General features: G+C 47.6%; 1 protein-coding gene across 6 annotated transcripts in view; it reads right to left on the reverse strand.

Moving 5' to 3' along the window:
- The window catches only part of LOC109409926 (nephrin), an 851818-nt gene that overhangs the window by 91610 nt on the left and 738760 nt on the right, over positions 1-21448 (reverse strand). For all 6 annotated transcript variants that reach the window (XM_062855795.1, XM_062855794.1, XM_062855793.1 and 3 more), the window contains 4 exons: positions 16908-17044; positions 7227-7380; positions 6827-6964; positions 198-362 (listed from right to left, as the gene is read on the reverse strand). In XM_062855795.1, the coding sequence (XP_062711779.1) occupies positions 198-362; positions 6827-6964; positions 7227-7380; positions 16908-17044 (594 nt within the window). The remainder of the gene's footprint in view (positions 1-197; positions 363-6826; positions 6965-7226; positions 7381-16907; positions 17045-21448) is intronic.

Raw genomic sequence — 21448 nt, forward strand, 5'->3', positions numbered from 1 at the left:
CCCTCCCGTCAGTCATACGCTTTCGTCGAACGAAGCACATTTCAGGAAACTTAGCATCTAAATCCGGGTGCAACACCGGATTCCGCTCGGAAAATAGCATCCTCCCATTCCGTGGGCCATCCATCCATCCGAATAGTTAAGTAAACCAGAAGGAAAAAGGGCCACTGCCGATGCGGGGCTGAATGACGTCTACGTACATAGTACTTGCAAATTGACTGCCTCGTGTACGCTGCGCTGTAATGCCTCGTTCGTGCTCTGACACGTATAGACGTTCCCGTTCATGTCCTGGGTGATGTTTACCTTCAGCTCCAGCGACGACACGGTGCCACCCCAGAGGCCCGCTTTGGACGAGTTATTTATACCTAGAAGGGGGAAAGAGAAGAAAGAAAAGTCGGGTTAGGACGATCGGGTTCTGGCTTACGTGGGTTTACATCACTCTGCTGCGCACAGGGGCCAAATGGGGACCCTGAACGGATATTTTTAGACTAAATAAGATCTTTTCTCACAGCTTAGTGTGAATGACAACCCGAGCGGCAATTATAAGTCCAAATCGCTTTGGAGGTTCTGGGAACCATCATAAAACCAAAATAAAATGTATTGGGTTTTATAATGGTTTTCAAAACCTATACAAGAGAAATAGGTTATCAAAATGTTATTTGGAATACGAAAAGTTTGGGAAAGGGAAAATCTTTTCTAAGAAGTTGGGAAAGCTTCCTCCAGAAGCTGCAAAAGCTTCCTCCAGAAGCTGCATAAGGTTCCTTGACAAGCTTCGAAAGCAACCTCCAGAAGCTGCGAAAGCTTTCAACAGAAGCTGCGAAACCTTCCTCCAGAAACTGGAAAAGCTCCCTCCAGGAACTGCAAAAGGTTCTTCCAGGAGCTGCGAAAGCTTCCTCCACAAGCTGCGAAAGCTTCCTCCAGAAGCTTCCTTCAGAAGCTACGAAACTTTCCTCCAGAAGCTGCGAAAACTTCCTTCAGAAGCCGCGAAAGATTCCTTCAGAAGCTGCGAAAACTTCCTCCAGGAGCTGCGAAAGCTTCCTCCAGAAGCTGCGAAAGCTTCCTCCAGAAGCTGCGAAAGCTTCCTCCAGAAGCTGCGAAAGCTTCCTCCAGAAGCTGCGAAAGCTTCCTCCAGAAGCTGCGAAAGCTTCCTCCAGAAGCTGCGAAAGCTTCCTCCAGAAGCTGCGAAAGCTTCCTCCAGAAGCTGCGAAAGCTTCCACCAGAAGCTGCGAAAGCTTCCTCCAGAAACTGCGAAAGCTTCCTCCAGAAGCTGCGAAAGCTTCCTCCAGAAGCTGCGAAAGCTTCCTCCAGAAGCTGTGAAAGCTTCCTCCATAAGCTGCGAAAGCTTCCTCCAGAAGCTGCGAAAGCTTCCTCCAGAAGCTGCGAAAGCTTCCTCCAGAAGCTGCGAAAGCTTCCTCCAGAAGCTGCGAAAGCTTCCTCCAGAAGCTGCGAAAGCTTCCTCCAGAAGCTGCGAAAGCTTCCTCCAGAAGCTGCAAAAGCTTCCTCCAGAAGCTGCGAGAGCTTCCTCCGGAAGCTGTGAGAGCTTCCTCCAGAAGCTGCGAAAGCTTCCTCCTGAAGCTTCCTTCAGAAGCTACGAAACTTTCCTCCAGAAGCTGCAAAAACTTCCTTCAGAAGCCGCGAAAACTTCCTTCAGAAGCTGCGAAAACTTCCTCCAGGAGCTGCGAAAGCTTCCTCCAGAAGCTGCGAAAGGTTCCTACAGAAGCTGCGTTAGCTTCCTCCAGAAGCTGCGTTAGCTTCCTCCAGAAGCTGCGTTAGCTTCCTCCAGAAGCTGCGAAAGCTTCCTCCAGAAGCTGCGAAAGCTTCCTCCAGAAGCTGCGAAAGCTTCCTCCAGAAGCTGCGAAAGCTTCCTCCAGAAGCTGCGAAAGCTTCCTCCAGAAGCTGCGAAAGCTTCCTCCAGAAGCTGCGAAAGCTTCCTCCATAAGCTGCGAAAGCTTCCTCCATAAGCTGCGAAAGCTTCCTCCAGAAGCTGCGAAAGCTTCCTCCAGAAGCTGCGAAAGCTTCCTCCAGAAGCTGCGAAAGCTTCCTCCAGAAGCTGCGAAAGCTTCCTCCAGAAGCTGCGAAAGCTTCCTCCAGAAGCTGCGAAAGCTTCCTGCAGAAGCTGCGAGAGCTTCCTCCAGAAGCTGCGAGAGCTTCCCTCAGAAAAGCTGGAAAAGCTTCCTCCAGAAGCAGGAAAAGCTTCCTCCAGAAGCTGGAAAAGCTTCCTCCAGAAGCTGGAAAAGCTTCCTTCAGAAGCTGGAAAAGCTTTTTCCAGAAGCTGTGAAAGCTTCCTCCAGAAGGTGCGAAATCTTCGTCCAGAAGCTGGAAAAGCTTCCTCCAGAAGCAGGAAAAGCTTCCTCCAGAAGCTGGAAAAGCTTCCTCCAGAAGCTGGAAAAGCTCCCTCCAGAAGCTGGAAAAGCTTCCTCCAGAAGTTGGAAAAGCTTCCTCCAGAAGCTGGAAAAGCTTCCTCCAGAAGTTGGAAAAGCTTCCTTCAGAAGTTGGAAAGGCTTCCTCCAGAAGCTGGAAAAGCTTCCTCCAGAAGCTGGAAAAGCTTCCTCCAGAAGCTGGAAAAGCTTCCTCCAGAAGCTGGAAAAGCTTCCTCCAGAAGCTGGAAAAGCTTCCTTCAGAAGCTGGAAAAGCTTCCTCTAGAAGCTGGAAAAGCTTCCTCCAGAAGCTGGAAAAGCTTCCTCCAGAAGCTGGAAAAGCTTCCTCCAGAAGCTGGAAAAGCTTCCTCCAGAAGCTGGAAAAGCTTCCTCCAGAAGCCTGGAAAAGCTTCCTCCAGAAGCCTGGAAAAGCTTCCTCCAGAAGCCTGGAAAAGCTTCCTCCAGAAGCCTGGAAAAGCTTCCTCCAGAAGCCTGGAAAAGCTTCCTCCAGAAGCCTGGAAAAGCTTCCTCCAGAATCCTGGAAAAACTTCCTCCAGAAGCCTGGAAAAGCTTCCTTCAGAAGCCTGGAAAACTTCCTCCAGAAGCCTGGAAAAGCTTCCTCCAGAAGCCTGGAAAAGCTTCCTCCAGAAGCCTGGAAAAGCTTCCTCCAGAAGCCTGGAAAAGCTTCCTCCGGAAGCCTGGAAATGCTTCCTCCATAAACCTGGAAAAGCTTCCTTTAGAAGCCTGGAAAAGATTCCTCCAGAAGCCTGGAAAAGCTTCCTCCAGAAGCCTGGAAAAGCTTCCTCTAGAAGCCTGGAAAAGCTTCCTCCAGAAGCCTGGAAAAGCTCCCTCCAGAAGCATGGAAAAGCTTCCTCCAGAAGCCTGGAAAAGCTTCCTCCAGAAGCCTGGAAAAGCTTCCTCCAGAATCCTGGAAAAACTTCCTCCAGAAGCCTGGAAAAGCTTCCTCCAGAAGCCTGGAAAAGCTTCCTGCAGAAGCCTGGAAAAGCTTCCTCCAGAATCCTGGAAAAACTTCCTCCAGAAGCCTGGAAAAGCTTCCTCCAGAAGCCTGGAAAAGCTTCCTCCAGAAGCCTGGAAAAGCTTCCTCCAGAAGCCTGGAAAAGCTTCCTCCAGAAGCCTGGAAAAGCTTCCTCCAGAAGCCTGGAAAAGCTTCCTCCAGAAGCCTGGAAAAGCTTCCTCCAGAAGCCTGGAAAAGCTTCCTCCAGAAGCCTGGAAAAGCTTCCTCCAGAAGCCTGGAAAAGCTTCCTCCAGAATCCTGGAAAAACTTCCTCCAGAAGCCTGGAAAAGCTTCCTCCAGAAGCCTGGAAAAGCTTCCTGCAGAAGCCTGGAAAAGCTTCCTCCAGAATCCTGGAAAAACTTCCTCCAGAAGCCTGGAAAAACTTCCTCCAGAAGCCTGGAAAAGCTTCCTCCAGAAGCCTGGAAAAGCTTCCTCCAGAAGCCTGGAAAAGCTTCCTCCAGAAGCCTGGAAAAGCTTCCTCCAGAAGCCTGGAAAAGCTTCCTCCAGAAGCCTGGAAAAGCTTCCTCCAGAAGCCTGGAAAAGCTTCCTCCAGAAGCCTGGAAAAGCTTCCTCCAGAAGCCTGGAAAAGCTTCCTCTAGAAGTCTGGAAAAGCTTCCTCCAGAAGCTGCGAATGCCTCGTCCAGAAGCTACGAAAGCTTGTCTAGAAGCAGCGAATGCTTCGTCCAGAACTGATGAGTAACCAGAGAAAAAAGCAGAGATAGGAGCGTTGAGACGCTAGAAGTCAGCTGTGCGGAGTGATAAGTGAGATGTAGTTAGTTAGGGGTGAGAACTGAATATTGGGAATGAGTAGAGATGACTAACTTTTGAGCAGTAAAGTGTGAGCAGTGAGAGGTTAGAAGTGTAGAGTGAACAGTGCGAAGTGATCAGTGAAGAGCTATAAATGAGTAGTTGGGAATGATGAATGAAAAATGAGGAGTGAGAAGTAACAACCAGTGTAGGGTGAGATATGAAGTTATCTGTCAGGAATGAGCAGTAAGTTGTGTAAGATTGTATAAAAGGAGAAGTGAGGAATGTGTCGCAAACAATTTAAAATGAAGAATGGGAAGAGAGAAGCAAGAAGTGAGCTGTGAAGCATGCGAAGTGCACTCTCAGCAACAGGCCCGGATTAAGGATTGTGGCGACCCTGTTCAGGAACGGATGTGGGGCCTCTCGGAGCTATAGAGCGACAAGCAAAAAATATTTTCTTGTTTTCGAACAATACTTGAGCGATATGAAATAAAAAGTTAATGTGAAGTATTAAAAAAAGTTGTTGACCCCGCATGGCTCCAAGGCCCCACCAACTCTTTTTCCTACATCCGGCTCTGGTAAACAATGAGCATTGAAGTAGTAAAAGCGTAAAAGTGCGTGGTGAGAAGTTAGCAACGAGGAGTTATCATTGAAAAGCGAAGAGTGAAGATAGTGTGAATTAGTGAAAAGTGAACAGCGATGAGTCATAATAAGTGTTAAGCAGTGAGGAGTGTTGAATGAGCTGTGTGTAGTGTGAAATGAAGGATGAGTAGCCAGAAGTATGAAACAGGAGTGAGCAGTGTGAAGCAGAATTGGAGAGTGAGCAATGGTTCGTGAGAAGCGAAGAGTGAAAAGCATGGTGAAAAGAGAGGAATGAAGAGTAAGCAGTAAAGGTTGAGGAATGAGTTAAAAGTTAGCAAAAGTAAGTAAGGAGTGAGCAGTGTAGAATGCGGAATAAGCAGTGGAGAGTGAGAAGCTGGAGTAAGCTGTGAGGAGTTACCAGTGGGTTTGTGAGTAAGTGAAGGGCTTTGAGTTAGTTGTGAAGTATGAGGGATGAGCACTGAATTATATAGAGTGAGAAGTGTGATGAGAAAGGGGTGAGCAAATTAGAGTGAGCAGTGAAAGCTAAGTATTGAGCAGTGAAGTGTGCAGAGGGAAAAGTAAGAAGTGTAAAGTAGGCAGTGCGAAGTGAGCATTGAAGAGTTACTCATAAGTAGTAGCATTGAAAAGTGAGGAATGAGAAGTAAGCTGTGGGTAACAAGGAGTGTCAGGTAGTGAAAAAGGAGTAGTGAGCAGTGAACAGCAAAGCAGCAAGAGTGAAAAGAGAGAAGCAAGCAGTGAAGCGCGAGAAACGCACTCTAGAGAAACAGACCCGGATTAAAGATTGAGGCGACCAGGTGCCGGAATGGATGAGAGGTCTCTCGGAGTTTCAAAAGCGAAAGGCATACATTTTCTTTGTATTCGATATGAAAAAAGTTAATGTGTAGTAAAAAAAAAAGTTTTTGTGTGGGCCTTCGGCCAAGGCAACTCCACTCCCTTCCAGCCGTGGTAAGGCATAAGCACTGAAGTAGTGAGAGTGAGGAATATGGAGTAAGCAGTAAAAACTGTGAGATGAGTAGTAAGCAGCGAAGAGTGATCAATGAAATGCGCAGAGTGAGGAGTGTGAATCAGTGAGAAGTGAGCAGCGAAGAGTCAGAATAACTGTCATGCAGCGAGAAGTGAGAAATGAGCTGTGAGTACTGTGAAAAGAAAAATGAGCAGTGAGGAAGGTGAAACAGATGTGGGGAGTGAGCAGTGAAAAGCTAGAGATGAGGAATGAGAAGAGAGTAGTGAAAACTTAAGAACAATAGAACTGTGATAAAATAGCAGTGAAAATTGAAGAGTAAGGAGAGTACAAAGTGATGAACTAAGAGTAAGCAGTGAAGATGCAGGAATGAAGAGTGAGAAGTGTAAATCAGTGATGGATGAGGTGGAGAAATGAACAGTGAAGAGTCAGGAGTGGGTTGGCACTTTAGCAGTGAAGGATTGTGAACAAGAAAAAGAGCTTCATATGTTGGTATTTCCTGGAAATCCAGCTTGCAGTTCAACATTTGCCCACTGTGTCCTTTCTGTCATATAACCAAACCATCCCACGGCTGTTGCTTTTATGCTAGGTGGGGTTTTCCTCCACCCGGGATAAAGTGCTCCAGACGTGTATTTGAGCGCATTTCCATCACTACACCAGCGCCAGAGTCAGGATGGAATAGGCTCTTTTGCTGACGACGATGACGACGATCGGTGGATGCATCTTGCAGGCAGGCAGGTCGACAGCATCCTCCACGCGAAACGAAGCGACATGTGTCACACATTTTGCGGTGGCATCAATGTCAGTCCACGTTGACATCGTCGCAGCCACCGCCACCGCCACCACGCCGCCGTGTGTTCTGAAGCTGCTGTTCGGGGGCTTTCGATACACGCACTAATTCCCGTATTCCCAGGATGGCGACCGGCGACGACGAACGAGCCGGAATACGGGAATAGCTAGTTGCGCTGTAATGGAGTTCCGACTAACCGTGTGCCCTATCCGGTGAGGAAAAACCCCGTTCCAACAAGGACGTGTGGCTTAAATGGTAGGTACCTTACGCTGCTACCGGCTGGTCCCGGCGCGGATGTCGAATTCGATTATAACCCAGCTTTCGGGCAGATGGAGATGGAAAGAGAGAGGACTTACCTTGTACTGCGATGCCATCGCGCCACCAGGAAATTATCGCCGGCGGATTACTAGAGCTCGAGTCGCAGATCAGCGTCGCTTCGATGCCGGGTTTCAGTTCGGGTGGGTCGATCGTTATCTTCACCGTCTCCGGGGCAACTGCGGAATATATGTGTACGGTAATGGTTATTGGTTATAGTCGTGTCAGAGTCAGAGCAAAAAGGCGAAATTGCATCAGGATTAAACTGCTGGCTGCTGCAGCAGCAGCAGTAGATTTAACCTGATGGAACGATACCGCAAATTCGCGCGCACAATATCCTCGGAAATAGGCTCGGGATATTAGCGGAAAAATGGCGGCTGTGGTTAATCTTTAGATTGCTTTGCGGCGGCGGTTCGTTGCGTTGCGTTGGTTGGTACTTACAGTGAACGCTGAGGGTCTTCGTCTGGAACAACGGGATTTCGGTGGCCGAGTTGTGCGCTTCACAGCGGTAGCGTGCCTGATTGTCCGTTACGTTCGCCAGGATGGTGAGCTCCGCCGAAACGGACTTGTCCGCCGTCTTGATGACGGAGTTGACCTGAAATGGAGGGGGAATGGATATAACGATGGTTCATTGTAACAATTAATGATTATTTGTTCAAAATAGGACGTGCACCAAAATGTAACACGTTCTGAAAACGTTTTTTTTTACGTAAAACTCTGAAAGTATGAACTTTTCTTTTGCAGCTTCCAGGTGGAAGCTTTTCCAGCTTCCGTCCGGGAGTCTTTTCAGCTTCCAAGTGGAAGCATTTCCAGCTACCAGAGGAAGCATTTCCAGCTTCCAGGGGAAGCTTTTCAGCTAGCAGGTTGAAGCTTTTCCAGTTTCCACGTGACAGTTTTCCAGCTTCTACCCCGAAGTCTTTTCAGCTTAGATGTGGAAGCTTTCCCATCTTCCACGTGGCAGCTTTTCCAGCAATTTTACAGCTTCCAAGTGGATGCTTTTCCAGCTTACATTCGGAAGTCTTTTCAGCTTCAAGGTGAAAGCTTTTCCAGTCTTCTATATGAAGCTTCTGTAGCCTGTCAGGGGAAGCTTAACCAGCTTCTCTTTTTCAGCCTTCCAGAGGAAGCTTTTTCAGCTTCCAGGTGGAAACTTTCCAGCTGGCAGCTTTTCCAGCTTCCTGGTGGAAGCTTTTCCAGCTTCCAGGTGCAGGTTTTTCCAGGTTCCAGGTGGAAGCTTGTCCAGCTTCCAGGTGGAAGCCTTTCCAGCTTCCAGGTGGAAGCTTTTCCAGCTTCCAGGTGGAAGCTTTTCCAGCTTCCAGGTGGAAGCTTTTCCAGCTTCCAGGTGGAAGCTTTTCCAGCTTCCAGGTGGAAGCTTTTCCAGCTTCCAGGTGGAAGCTTTTCCAGCTTTCAGGTGGAAGCTTTTCCAGCTTCCAGGTGGAAGCTTTTCCAGCTTCCAGGTGGAAGCTTTTCCAGCCTCCAGGTGGAAGCTTTTCTAGCTTCCAGGTGGAAGCTTTTTCAGCTTTCAGGTGGTAGCTTTTCCAGCTTCCAGGTGGAAGCTTTTCTAACTTCAGGTGGAAGCTTTTCCAGCTTCCAGGTGGAAGCTTTTCCAGCTTCCAGGTGGAAGCTTTTCCAGCTTTCAGGTGAAAGCTTTCCGGCTTCCAGGTGGAAGCTTTTCCAGCTTCCAGGTGGAAGCTTTTCTAGCTTCCATGTGGAAGCTTTTCCAGCTTCCATGTGCAAGCTTTTCTTGCTTCCAGGTGGCAGCTTTTCCATCTTCCATGTGGAAGCTTTTCCAGCTTCCAGGTGGAAGCTTTCCGGCTTCCAGGTGGAAGCTTTTCCAGCTTCCAGGTGGAAGCTTTTCCAGTTTCCAGGTGGAAGCTTTTCCAGCTTCCAGGGGAACGTTTTTCCAGTTTCCAGGTGGAAGCTTTTCCAGCTTCCAGGTGCAAGCTTTTCTTGCTTCCAGGTGAAAGGTTTTCCAGCTTCCAGGTGGAAGCTTTTCCAGCTTCCAGGTGGAAGTTTTTCCAGCTTCCAGGTGGAAGCTTTTCCAGCTTCCAGGTGGAAGCTTTTCCAGTTTCCAGGTGGAAGCTTTTCCAGCTTCCAGGTGGAAGCTTTTCCAGCTTCCAGGTGGAAGCTTTTCCAGCTTCCAGGTGGAAGCTTTTCCAGCATCCAGATGGAAACTTTTCCAGCTTCCAGATGGAAGCTTAACCAGTTCCAGGTGGAAGCTTTTCAAGCTTCCAGATGGAAGCTTAACCAGCTTCCAGGTGAAAGCTTTTCCAGCTTCCAGGTGGAAGATTTTCCAGCTTCCAGGTGGAAGCTTTTCCAGCTTCCAGGTGGAAGCTTTTCCAGCTTCCAGGTGGAAGCTTTTCCAGCTTCCAGGTGGAAGCTTTTCCAGCTTCCAGGTGAAAGCTTTTCCAGCTTCCAGGTGGAAGATTTTCCAGCTTCCAGGTGGAAGCTTTTCCAGCTTCCAGGTGGAAGCTTTTCCAGCTTCCAGGTGGAAGCTTTTCCAGCTTCCAGGTGGAAGCTTTTCCAGCTTCCAGGTGGAAGCTTTTCCAGCTTCCAGGTGGAAGCTTTTCCAGCTTCCAGGTGGAAGCTTTTCCAGCTTCCAGGTGGAAGCTTTTCCAGCCTCCAGGTGGAAGCTTTTCTAGCTTCCAGGTGGAAGCTTTTTCAGCTTTCAGGTGGAAGCTTTTCCAGTTTCCAGGAGGAAGCTTTTCCAGCTTCCAGGGGAACGTTTTTCCAGTTTCCAGGTGGAAGTTTTTCCAGCTTCCAGGTGCAAGCTTTTCTTGCTTCCAGGTGAAAGGTTTTCCAGCTTCCAGGTGGAAGCTTTTCCAGCTTCCAGGTGGAAGTTTTTCCAGCTTCCAGGTGGAAGCTTTTCCAACTTCCAGGTGGAAGCTTTTCCAGTTTCCAGGTGGAAGCTTTTCCAGCTTCCAGGTGGAAGCTTTTCCAGCTTCCAGGTGGAAGCTTTTCCAGCTTCCAGATGGAAACTTTTCCAGCTTCCAGATGGAAGCTTAACCAGTTCCAGGTGGAAGCTTTTCCAGCTTCCAGATGGAAGCTTAACCAGCTTCCAGGTGAAAGCTTTTCCAGCTTCCAGGTGGAAGATTTTCCAGCTTCCAGGTGGAAGCTTTTCCAGCTTCCAGGTGGAAGCTTTTCCAGCTTCCAGGTGGAAGCTTTTCCAGCTTCCAGGTGGAAGCTTTTCCAGCTTCCAGGTGGAAGCTTTTCCAGCTTCCAGGTGGAAGCTTTTCCAGCCTCCAGGTGGAAGCTTTTCTAGCTTCCAGGTGGAAGCTTTTTCAGCTTTCAGGTGGTAGCTTTTCCAGCTTCCAGGTAAAAGCTTTTCCAACTTCAGGTGGACGCTTTTCCAGCTTCCAGGTGGAAGCTTTTCCAGCTTCCAGGTGGAAGCTTTTCCAGCTTCCAGGTGCAAGCTTTTCTTGCTTCCAGGTGGCAGCTTTTCCATCTTGCATGTGGAAGATTTTCCAGCCTCCAGGTGGAAGCTTTTCTAGCTTCCAGGTGGAAGCTTTTTCAGCTTCCAAGTAGAAGCTTTTCCAGCTTTCAGGTGGAAGCTTTTCCAGCTTCCAGGTGGAAGCTTTTCCAGCTTCCAGGGGAAAGCTTTTCCAGTTTCCAGGTGGAAGCTTTTCCAGCTTCCAGGTGCAAGCTTTTCTTGCTTCCAGGTGAAAGGTTTTCCAGCTTCCAGGTGGAAGCTTTTCCAGCTTCCAGGTGGAAGCTTTTCCAGCTTCCAGGTGGAAGCTTTTCCAGCTTCCAGATGGAAACTTTTCCAGCTTCCAGATGGAAGCTTAACCAGTTTCAGGTGGAAGCTTTTCCAGCTTCCAGATGGAAGCTTAACCAGCTTCCAGGTGAAAGCTTTTCCAGCTTCCAGGTGGAAGCTTAACCAGCTTCCAGGTGGAAGCTTTTCCAGTTTCCAGGTGGAAGCTTTTCCAGTTTCCAGGTGGAAGCTTTTCCAGCTTTCAGGTGGAAGCTTTTCCAGCTTCCAGATGGAAGCTTAACCAGCTTCCAGGTGAAAGCTTTTCCAGCTTCCAGGTGGAAGCTTTTCCAGTTTCTAGATGGAAGCTTTTCCAGCTTCCAGGTGCAAGCTTTTCTGACTTTCAGGTGGCAGATTTTCCATCTTCCAGGTGGAAGCTTTTCCAGCTTCCAGGTGGAAGCTTTTCCAGCTTCCAAATGGAAGCATTTTTCAGCTTCCATGTGGCAGCTTTTCCTGCTTACATCTTGAAACTTTTCCAACTTCCAGGAGGTGGAGTTTTTCACCTTCCAGATGAAAGCTTTTCCAGCCTTAGGATGAAAGCTTTCCGAGCATGCAGAGGACGTCGAGCTTTTTCACTGAAACAGAATTTCAATCTTCACAGCAGCTTGAGTTTTAGTAAATCACAGATTGGAAAATCCGAAACCACGAATTTATTGCTCAGAAAACTCTGAGCATACAAATTTTCTAAGGAAATCATTTTCAATTCATCTTCACCACCTTCTGTTCATCCACCGTGAAGAATAATTCCATCAGGAATCCTTTGTTACTCCAAATTGTATGTCACACAAGATGAATCATATTCTACTCCGTCTGCTTGTCGTATATGTTTTCTACCCCACCCACTCTGAATGTCGTCGTCCCATCCTCCAATATTGCGTATCTACCGAAGGACGTTGTTGTTGATTCCGTTCGGACCTGATTTCGGGCGTCTTTCATTGGCAGCTGCCTTTCAACCCCGGGACGGCACAATTCAATTACTTCCAGCACGGATCCGGAAGGCAGGCCACTGTCCTATCAAAAGCTAACAAACAAGTCATCTTTCGTTTGTTTTCTTAGCAGCCCGAAGAAAGGGGAAGGAGGGTCCGTGTCTACCTTGAAGATGAATTATAAGCAGAAGTAGCAAAAAAAAACGCCGAAGGTCCTTTCCGGCTGTGCGTTGTGTTTTCTCCATCAAGTGTCCTCACCTGAAGCATGACCAATTTTTCGATCGAAATCTGCACAATTGATGGATCGGACCCGGCCAATCTGGGTTTTGTTTTTTCTTCTAGAAGCCAGCAATTTTGTGTCCTGCAGCTAGTTGATATATAACTAGCAATACTCGATTCCGGAAGACTGATTTCCTCATCGCAACTTGATAGGATGGAACCAAATTGGCTCCAATAAAGCAATAACTTTACGATTTGATGAATTCACACATACACACCCGTTCGATGGGAACTGTGCTACTGGGGTGGGTTCTGAGAAACCTTATCTTTCCAATAGCAATATATTTGATCGAATTTTTGGTGATAATAAAAAATCGAATTGGATTCATACCGATTCCGATTGCCGTCATCATTTTGCTTGATTGCCTGTCTGAAAAAAGAACAACTTGATTCAGTTTTTAGTTTCTGGATGCTGAAGTAAGCTGAACAAAACCACGCCATCTATGTGTGATGCAAGTAACGCTCGGAAAACGCCTAAATTTATGCAATACGAAACCATGTCCTTCATGTGAAATCACAAGACACAAAAGGAAAGGAAATGGAAATATCCGGGCACCGGAGCATATCATCATCACATGTATCACATGAGCAATGCTGGAACCCTGGAACCATAATCAGATAAAGAGAGCAGACGATAACCGCAGCTTTCGCCGAAAAATAAACCCAGAGCTCCCTTCTCGTGTATTTTCTGATCAACTCCCTCGATTCGACCAGCACTCCCGTCGACGCGACGGGATGTGAATCGTCTTCTCGGTGGAAACCCGAGAAGGATGAACCAACTTCCCACCCGGGGGGCGGGCTTCGAAACTGCCGAATCGATAAGGAATAGCGTGAGAAAGGACATTAAATTTTAATTTATTTCATTGGAACCATAAATATTTATAGCAATAAAATAAACAATATCTTGTTATTATTACGAAATCAATAACAGAAGCGACGACTGCGCTCTACAGCCACAGGCCTTGAGCGAGGAGCAGCTTCCCAGCTGCCAGCTGCGCGCACCGAAGACAGTATCCCATTCGGCGCGGCGGTCGGTGGTCGGTGCGATACGGAGGAAGTTCAGCTCAAATTTCAAAACCGACCGAAAGGACGATATTTTTATGGTCCCGCCGCCCGCCTGGCCATGCAATGGATGGTTCCTTCCGTGGAGAAAGTGGGTGGAAATTTTTCGGTGGTTCCAATAAAAAAAAAAAGCCCCAAATCCGAAACCCACAGACTGCACAGGAGTTCTTCTCGGAATTGCATCAGGTCCACCACCGCACCGCCGTGGTTCGATCGAATTCCATCTGCTGCGGTGTGAAAATCCGAAGAAGCGAAAAAGCGATAAAAATGATTCAGGGTTGTGGGAGGTAACCATTTTCCTTTTTATTTTTTTTTTATTTTTGGAACGAGGGAGATAGGTTTTCCTTCGTCGCTCTGGAAGTTGGAACCTGGAATTGACCTAATTTAGGGAATTTTATTGCCGCTGAATGGTGAATAGATGCTCCTAAACTGGGTCCATCTGGGTACGATGGAGGTTTAAAATTTAAGATGAAGTGAGGTATGAGCTTAATGTAAATGGGGAATAAATTTAGAAAGGATTTTCCTTTTTATTCGAGTCGATTTGGAATTTAAAGTCATGTATCATGCTCACCATGCTGGAAAAGCTTCAACCTGGAAACTGGAAAAGCTTCCACCTAGCAGCTGGAAAGGCTTCCATTTGGAAGCTGGAAAAGCTTTTCCTTTAAGCTGCACCTGGAAGCTCATAAAGCTTCCACCTAGAAGCTGGAAAAGCTTCCCCTGGAAGACTGGAATTGCTCTCATCTGGAAACTGGAAAAGCTTCCTCTGGAAGCTGAAAAAAAATTGGAAGCTGGAAAAGCTTCATTTGAAAAGCTGGAAAAGTTTAACAGGAAGACTGGAAAAGCTTCCCCTGGAATCTGGAAAAGCTTCCACCTGGAAACTGGATAATCTTCCTTCTATGTATAAGCTACAAAAACTTTCAACCTGAAGCTGAAAAAGCTTCCATCTGGAAGCTGGAAAAGCTTCCATTTGGAAGCTGGAAAAGCTTCCATTTGGAAGCTGGAACAGCTTCCACCTGGAAGCTGGAATGGCTTCCACCTGGAAGCTGGAAAAGCTTCCACCTAGAAGCTGGAAAAGCATCTCCCGGAAGCTGCAAAAACTGCCTCTGTAAAGCTGGAAAGCTTCCCCTGAAAGGCTGGAGAAGCTTCTCTTGGAAGGCTGGCTGGAAAAGCTTCCCCTGAAAAGCTGGAAAAGCTTTCACTTGGAAGCAGAAAAAGCTTTCGTCTGGAAGCTAAGAAAACTTCCATCTGGAAGCTAGAAAAGCTTCCATCTGGAAGCTGGAAAAGCATCCACCTGAATGCTGGAAAAGCGTCCCATGGAATGTTGGAAAAGCTTCCCTTGGAAGGCTGGAAAAACTTCTCCTGGAAAACTGGAAAAGTTTTCCCTGGAAGGCTGGAAAAGCTCCTCTTAGTATGATGGAAAAGCTTCCCCTGGAAGAATGAAAAAGCTTACTCTGGAAGGCTGAAAAAGCCTCCCTTGGAAGCTGGAAAAGCTTCCCCTGGAAGGCTGGAAAAGCTTTTATCTGGATGCTGGAAAGCTACCACCTCGAAGCTGGAAAAGCTACCACCTGGAAGCTGAAATATCTTCCACATGAAGGCTGGAAAATCTTCCACCTGGAAGCTGGAAATGCTGCCACCTGGAAGCTGAAAAAACTTCCACATGAAGGCTGGAAAAGCTTCCAACTGGAAGCTGGAAAAGCTTCCAACTGGAAGCTGGAAAAGCTTCCAACTCGAAGCTGGAAAAGCTTCCAACTGGAAGCTGGAAAAGCTTCCAACTGGAAGCTGGAAAAGCTTCCAACTGGAAGCTGGAAAAGCTTCCAACTGGAAGCTGGAAAAGCTTCCAACTGGAAGCTGGAAAAGCTTCCAACTGGAAGCTGGAAAAGCTTCCAACTGGAAGCTGGAAAAGCTTCCAACTAGAAGCTGGAAAAGCTTCCAACTGGAAGCTGGAAAAGATTTCAACTGGAAGCTGGAAAAGCTTCCAAGTGGAAGCTGGAAAAGCTTCCAAGTGGAAGCTGGAAAAGCTTCCAAGTGGAAGCTGGAAAAGCTTCCAAGTGGAAGCTGGAAAAGCTTCCAAGTGGAAGCTGGAAAAGCTTCCAAGTGGAAGCTGGAAAAGCTTCCAAGTGGAAGCTGGAAAAGCTTCCAAGTGGAAGCTGGAAAAGCTTCCAAGTGGAAGCTGGAAAAGCTTCCAAGTGGAAGCTGGAAAAGCTTCCAAGTGGAAGCTGGAAAAGCTTCCAAGTGGAAGCTGGAAAAGCTTCCAAGTGGAAGCTGGAAAAGCTTCCAACTGGAAGCTGGAAAAGCTTTCAACTGGAAGCTGGAAAAGCTTCCAACTGGAAGCTGGAAAAGCTTCCAACTGGAAGCTGGAAAAGCTTCCAACTGGAAGCTGGAAAAGCTTCCAACTGGAAGCTGGAAAAGCTTCCAACTGGAAGCTGGAAAAGCTTCCAACTGGAAGCTGGAAAAGCTTCCAACTGGAAGCTGGAAAAGCTTCCAACTGGAAGCTGGAAAAGCTTCCAACTGGAAGCTGGAAAAGCTTCCAACTGGAAGCTGGGAAGGATTCCAACTGGAAGCTGGGAAAACTTCCAGGTGGAAGCTGGAAAAGCTTCCAAGTGGAAGCTGGAAAAGCTTCCAACTGGAAGCTGGAAAAGCTTCCAACTTGAAGCTGGAAAAGCTTCCAACTGGAAGCTGGAAAAGGTTCCGACAGGAAGCTGGAAAAGGTTCCGACTGGAAGCTGGAAAAGCTTCCACTCTGAAGCTGGAAAACTTTTTTTTAAAGCTCGAAAAGTTTTTCAAGCCCTGAACTTCTTTATTGCAGGCATAAAAACCTAATGTTCATTTCTGATAATTTGTTTGTATTTTGTTATCCTTTTGAGATAATAAAGCTTCGAAATAAGCTTAAATCTCCAATCTAAATCGAACAACCGCCATTAATATGACACATGACGTAACGCACTCTGACAACCGGAATGTTATTTGCCAAACCTCGATTTCCCAGAAGCTTTCAGATGCGTAAGAGCACTCATCCGTGTGCAGCCGGAAAGCAGAAACAAGGCGACAGCTAACCCGTAACCTGACCGTAACGAAAACGTTGTTGGTACCTTTCCAGACAAATATTTTCGCAGAAAACCGACCTTCCAGCTGAACACAAGCTCTAGGTAAGGCACGCACCACGTACCGAATGTCCAGCCGGAATAATACCTAGTGTGTATATGTGTGCTTGTTTCATACACGCATCGGTTGATTTCCCTCACTCTCCTATGTTTATGCAATCAAATCTCGTCCTACCAGGAAACAGAGTCCTGCCCTGGGTTTTGGGTACCGGAGTTTGTTTATGTTTCGGTCATCGGATGACCAACCAGCGATGACGACGGATGACGACGGTCGGGTGACAGGTAGGTGGGGATTAAAGATTCAGGTGAGCGATGACAATTTAATTACGGAAGAACTAGGGGTGTTTTCGTTTTGTTGTTTAATCGATTATAGACAGCTGATTTGAACAACAAATAGCTAGAAATGGATTTCTGCATTCTTTTATTACTTTAAAGTCGACTGAAAAAATTGTCGTTTAGTTGTATTTTTTTAATTTTTTTTTGAACATCCCTACATGAGATCAGAATGACTTTCACAGGTTTTGTCATTTTTAAGAAAATAGTCAGCTTTTACAGTGGGAAACTGAGTCATATCCAAGTTCAAGTTTCTCAAAGATTATGATATCTGTTACACCTGCTACCATCTCTACGGTCAAAAATATCGATCATATCGATTAATCGACTCGAATCGTTGAATAATTGGAGTAAGAAATACTCGTTACTCAAAAGATATGTTCTTGTTTTTTTTTTTCAAATATGCCATTTCAAATGTATAGTTGATCGAAGTTTCAAGTCGATTTTTCGAATTATAAATTTCAAAGACACCCCTAACCACAGTTAGAGTCTGTAAACGCGTAATATCAAATTGAAGTTCATGCTGAAAATGTTTGTACCCAAATCAACAATGTCTTTCTGTTAAACACACCAACCAAAAAAAAACTGCACCCTCCGATTTCTCAGGAAATTTTCCGATGTCAGTCGGCTTAATTTAGAAACGGTTTTCAGAGCAACCCAGAGGAGGTGGCACTTACCTTCTTGTCGTTCTTGTACCAGGTCAGCGTTGCCAGGGGGTTGCCTCCGGTGGACATGCAGCCCAGCTTCTGGACGGATCCAGCCGGGATGATTTGACCTTCCTCGTAGCCGGAAATTATCGGTGGGCTCGGTGGCACTGCAGAAAGAAAAAAAAAACAACAAGAAAGAAACATTGCGTCAGTTGCTGGGGGACGTTTTCGTGGCTGCAGAGGCGTGGGTGGGTGCGTCCTCGGATGACAACGACGATGAGATTGGTCCATGACGTGCGATGAATTATTAATAACTGGGTAGGCTGCTATATTGGTCGGGCTTCCTCCGCCTACGATGCCGCGGCGCCCATGGAAAGTGATTTTCCGAGAATCAGATTATTGATTTGACGCTGCAATGGCGGTATCTGTTTCGGAGTGCCCAAGGCTATTTTTGTTGACGAGTTTTTTTAATCAATTATAAGAACTTTGTTCTAAGTCTGTAACGATACTCCTACCCGTTAGTCCCCTTTTAAACCCTAATAAACTGCCAGCATGCGATAACCGCTGCCTACCTGTGAAAAAGGGAACTGCAGCACTTGTAAATGTGGCTCCGCTCCAAAAATCCTCGCTCTTTTCTCTTCAAGATGAGTACTGAAAAATATCCTCCCCGCATCGCTAAGATAGCTTAGGCTTTCCGCGGAGGAATGCGGGAGGAAGTTAAATGAATAGATGAAGACAATAAAACCTGGGCTTCGTAGTAGATCACGCGATTACGCAATTGTTCCGATCAGAAAAGCGATCACTTGAGTTTGGACCACTAAAGCCTTCAGAACGTTGGTTAGTAGCTAAATTTGTGAGCCGAAGAAAAAGTTAAACCTGTGCCACTAAGAAGATAGAAAGACTTATAAGCTAAGACTGGACTAAAAGCAAATTGAACCAAAATTGTGCTACGACGGAAATTAGTGCTCTCTTCCAAGGGTCTTCCAAGGAAAGCCCGCGTGGTGGAAGATAGACCCCACAGGTAGATTACACGTGGCATTAGTGAAATGATGGCGGCCATAGATAATCAAAAATTGTTATGTTTTAGAGCTATCCTTCTTAGCATAGTTTCCCGAAAACGCGCCCAACAATTCGCGCGCTTGATCTTGCGAATAATCAGGTAACGAAAGACATGAATCTTAATTTCAACTCGTGATTTAATCCGTCACGTCAAGCGGGTGTGAAACCCGCGTCGACGTGGGTTTCTGTTTGGGCTCATCAGTGACGTCAGAGACGCGGCACGAACGCTACATTTCCCAGGTGCGCGCTGGGTAGTAACCGTGCGAGGATCCGTCTGAGGAAAACCCACCCCCTCAAGTAGGGAGCCTCTCCAAGGAAAAGAGCATCCTGACTAGTCCGTTAGAGGATTGCTCGTCGCCGAAAGCGTGCAGCTCTGAGCTCTCTCTTTGGGGTCTGGTGAGATCGACAGTGACCGGCCTCGTGGTGGTGTTGCGGTGACCACCGTTACCTCTAGACGTCGACCCGACTACTCTGTAACCCGTCGGCTGCGAAGAGCCGAGTCTTCGGAAATTCCTCGATCGGACGAAGGCTACCTGAACTACGTTCAACTCGTCCGCCGCCGGTATCCGCACCTTGTGGAATCGACAGTGACTGGCCTCGGGGTGTTGTGGCGGTTACCAACCACCGTTACCTCTCGTCGACAACCCGACGACTCTCAACCCCGTCGGCTACTCAGAGCCGAGTCTACAGCAGTTTCTCGAGCGAGCGAATGCTACCTGCACTTCGTCAAACCCGTCCGCCGCAGATCTACATTCCCGCACCTTGCGAGTGTGCGAGCAGGTTAGCTAGTTATAAGTAACGCATTGTATTTTGAATATAGGAAAAAACCAAGTTTCTCGTCCCGGGACTTAGTAGGTAGGAGGTCATTATCCTCGAATATACCATTTGGATTGTTTGTATGGAACCGATAGCAAGCTTTTTCGCTCGAAGGTGAAAGCAGCACTGAAATAGCGGTGTAATGCTTTTGTCTATTAATTTAATTATTTTAATGTAGTATAGTGAGATGTAAACTCAAAAGTCAACGTTTTAGACTCCTGTAGCTTGAGCAACTTATCGAAAATTATTCCAGCGTGCCGGAGCTAACAAACTTTAGATACATCTAAGGCTTATAAAAAAGTAGAAAAATACTTTATTCAAAACCATATGCTATATTTGATCAGTGTTATATGACCTTTCAATAAATACATTTACTTTGAAAATCTGAATTACAGATGTGAAATTCATTCATGTTATATGGTGTATCCGAACTTATTGAACACCGTGTAGTGCGCCACAATACCCGGTTTGTGGCTGCCGCTCTCCATCCTCGGTCGCGCCCAATGCTCGCCAGGTCACGCTCCACCTGGTCCACCCATCGTGCTCTCTGCGCTCCACTTGTGCCAACCGGATCAGTTGCAAACACCAGCTTTGCAGGGTTGTTGTCTGGCATTCTTGCAACATGCCTTGCCCACCGTATCCTTCCGGCTTTGGCCACCTTCTGGATGCTGGGTTCGCCGTAAAGTGCAGCGAGCTCGTGGTTCATCCTTCTCCGCCACACACCGTTCTCCTGCATACCGCCGAAGATCGTCTTTAGCACGCGTCGCTCGAAAACTCCGAGTGCTTGCAGGTCCTCCTCGAGCATGGTCCATGTCTCGTGCCCGTAGAGGACCACCGGTCTTATTAACGTTTTGTACATGGTGTATTTTGTGCGAGGGTGAATCTTTTTCGACCGCAGTTTCTTCTGGAGCTCGTAGTAGGCCCGACTTCCGCTGATGATGCGCCTCCGAATTTCACGGCTCACGTTGTTGTCAGCCGTCAGTAAGGATCCGAGGTAGACGAATTCCTCCACCACCTCGAAAGTATCCCCGTCTATCGTAACAACACTACCCAGACGAATCCGGTCGTTTTCGGTTCCGCCTACCAGCATGTTCTTTGTTTTTGAGGCATTCACCACCAGTCCGACCTTTGCTGCTTCGCGTTTCAGGCGGGTATACAGCTCTGCCATCGTCCCAAATGTTCTGGAAATAATCCCATGTCGTCCGCAAAGCACACAAACTGACCGGATTTGTGAAAATCGTTCCCCGACTGTTGAGCCCGGCTCGTCGCATCACACCTTCCAGAGCGATGTTGAATAGTAGGCACGAGAGTCCGTCACCTTGTCGTAGTCCCCGGCGAGATTTGAATGAACTGGATAGTTCACCCGAAATCCTTACGCAGTTTTGCACACCGTCAATCGTTGCTTTAATCAGTCTAGTCAGCTTCCCAAGAAAGCCGTTTTCGTCCATGATTCTCCATAGCTCTGCGCGGTCGATACTGTCGTATGCCGCTTTGAAGTCGATGAACAGGTGATGCGTTGGGACCTGGTATTCACGGTATTTCTGGAGCATTTGCCGTACGGTAAAGATCTGGTCCGTTGTCGACCGGCCGTCGATGAAGCCGGCTTGATAACTTCCCACGAACTCATTTGTTTTAGGTGACAGACGACGGAAGATGATCTGGGACAGCACTTTGTAGGCAGCATTCAAAATAGTGCTCGCCCTGAAGTTCTCACATTCCAAATGGTCGTCTTTCTTGTGAATGGGGCAGATTACCCCTTGCTTCCACTCCTCCGGTAGCTGTTCGGTTTCCCAGATCCTGACTATCAGCCGATGCAGACAGGTGACCAACTTTTCTGGACCCATCTCTATGAGTTCAGCTGCGATACCATCCTTACCAGCTGCTTTGTTGGTTTTGAGCTGGTGAATGGCATCCTTAACTTCCCTCCGCGTGGGAGTTGGTTCATTTCCGTCCTCCGCTGCACTGGCGTCGTCGTTTTCTCCGTTGCCGTGGGCTCCCGTGCCTACGATCTCCACGTCGATCAGGTGCTGATCGAAGTGCTGGTTCCACCTTTCGATCACCTCACGTCCGTCCGTCAAGAGGACTCCGTCTTTATCCCTGCATATTTCGGCTCGCGGCACGAAGAAGTTGCGGGATGCGTTAAGCTTCTGATAGAACTTCCGTGTTTCTTGGGAATGGCACAGCAGTTCCATTTCTTCACACTCCGCTTCTTCCAGGCGGCGCTTTTCTCCCGAAAGAGGCGGGTCTGCTGTTTCCGCTTCTGTTTGTAACGTTCCACGTTCTGTCGAGTCCCTTGCTGCAGCATTACCGCCCTCGATGCGTTCTTCTCCTCCAAAACCGTTCTGCACTCTTTGTCGAACCATTCGTTCCGTCGATTCCGTTCCACGTACCCGATGGTGCTCTCGGCTGCGCCGTTGATGGCTGCTTTCACTGTACTGCAGCAGTCCTCTAGAGGGGCCTCATCGGGCTCGCCCTTGCTGGCAACGCGTCCTCGAGATTCTGTCCGTATGCTGAGGCGACATCCGGTTGCTTCAGTCGCTTGAGGTTGTACCGTGGCGGTCGCCGGAACCGTACATTGTTGATGACGGAGAGTTTTGAGCGCAGTTTGATCATCACCAGATAGTGGTTGGAGTCGATATTGGCGCCACGATAGGTCCTGACGTCGATAATGTCGGAGGAGTGCCGTCCGTCATTCG

This window comes from Aedes albopictus, chromosome 3 (assembly GCF_035046485.1).
Source record: "Aedes albopictus strain Foshan chromosome 3, AalbF5, whole genome shotgun sequence".
In the NCBI taxonomy this organism is placed as follows: domain Eukaryota; kingdom Metazoa; phylum Arthropoda; class Insecta; order Diptera; family Culicidae; genus Aedes; species Aedes albopictus.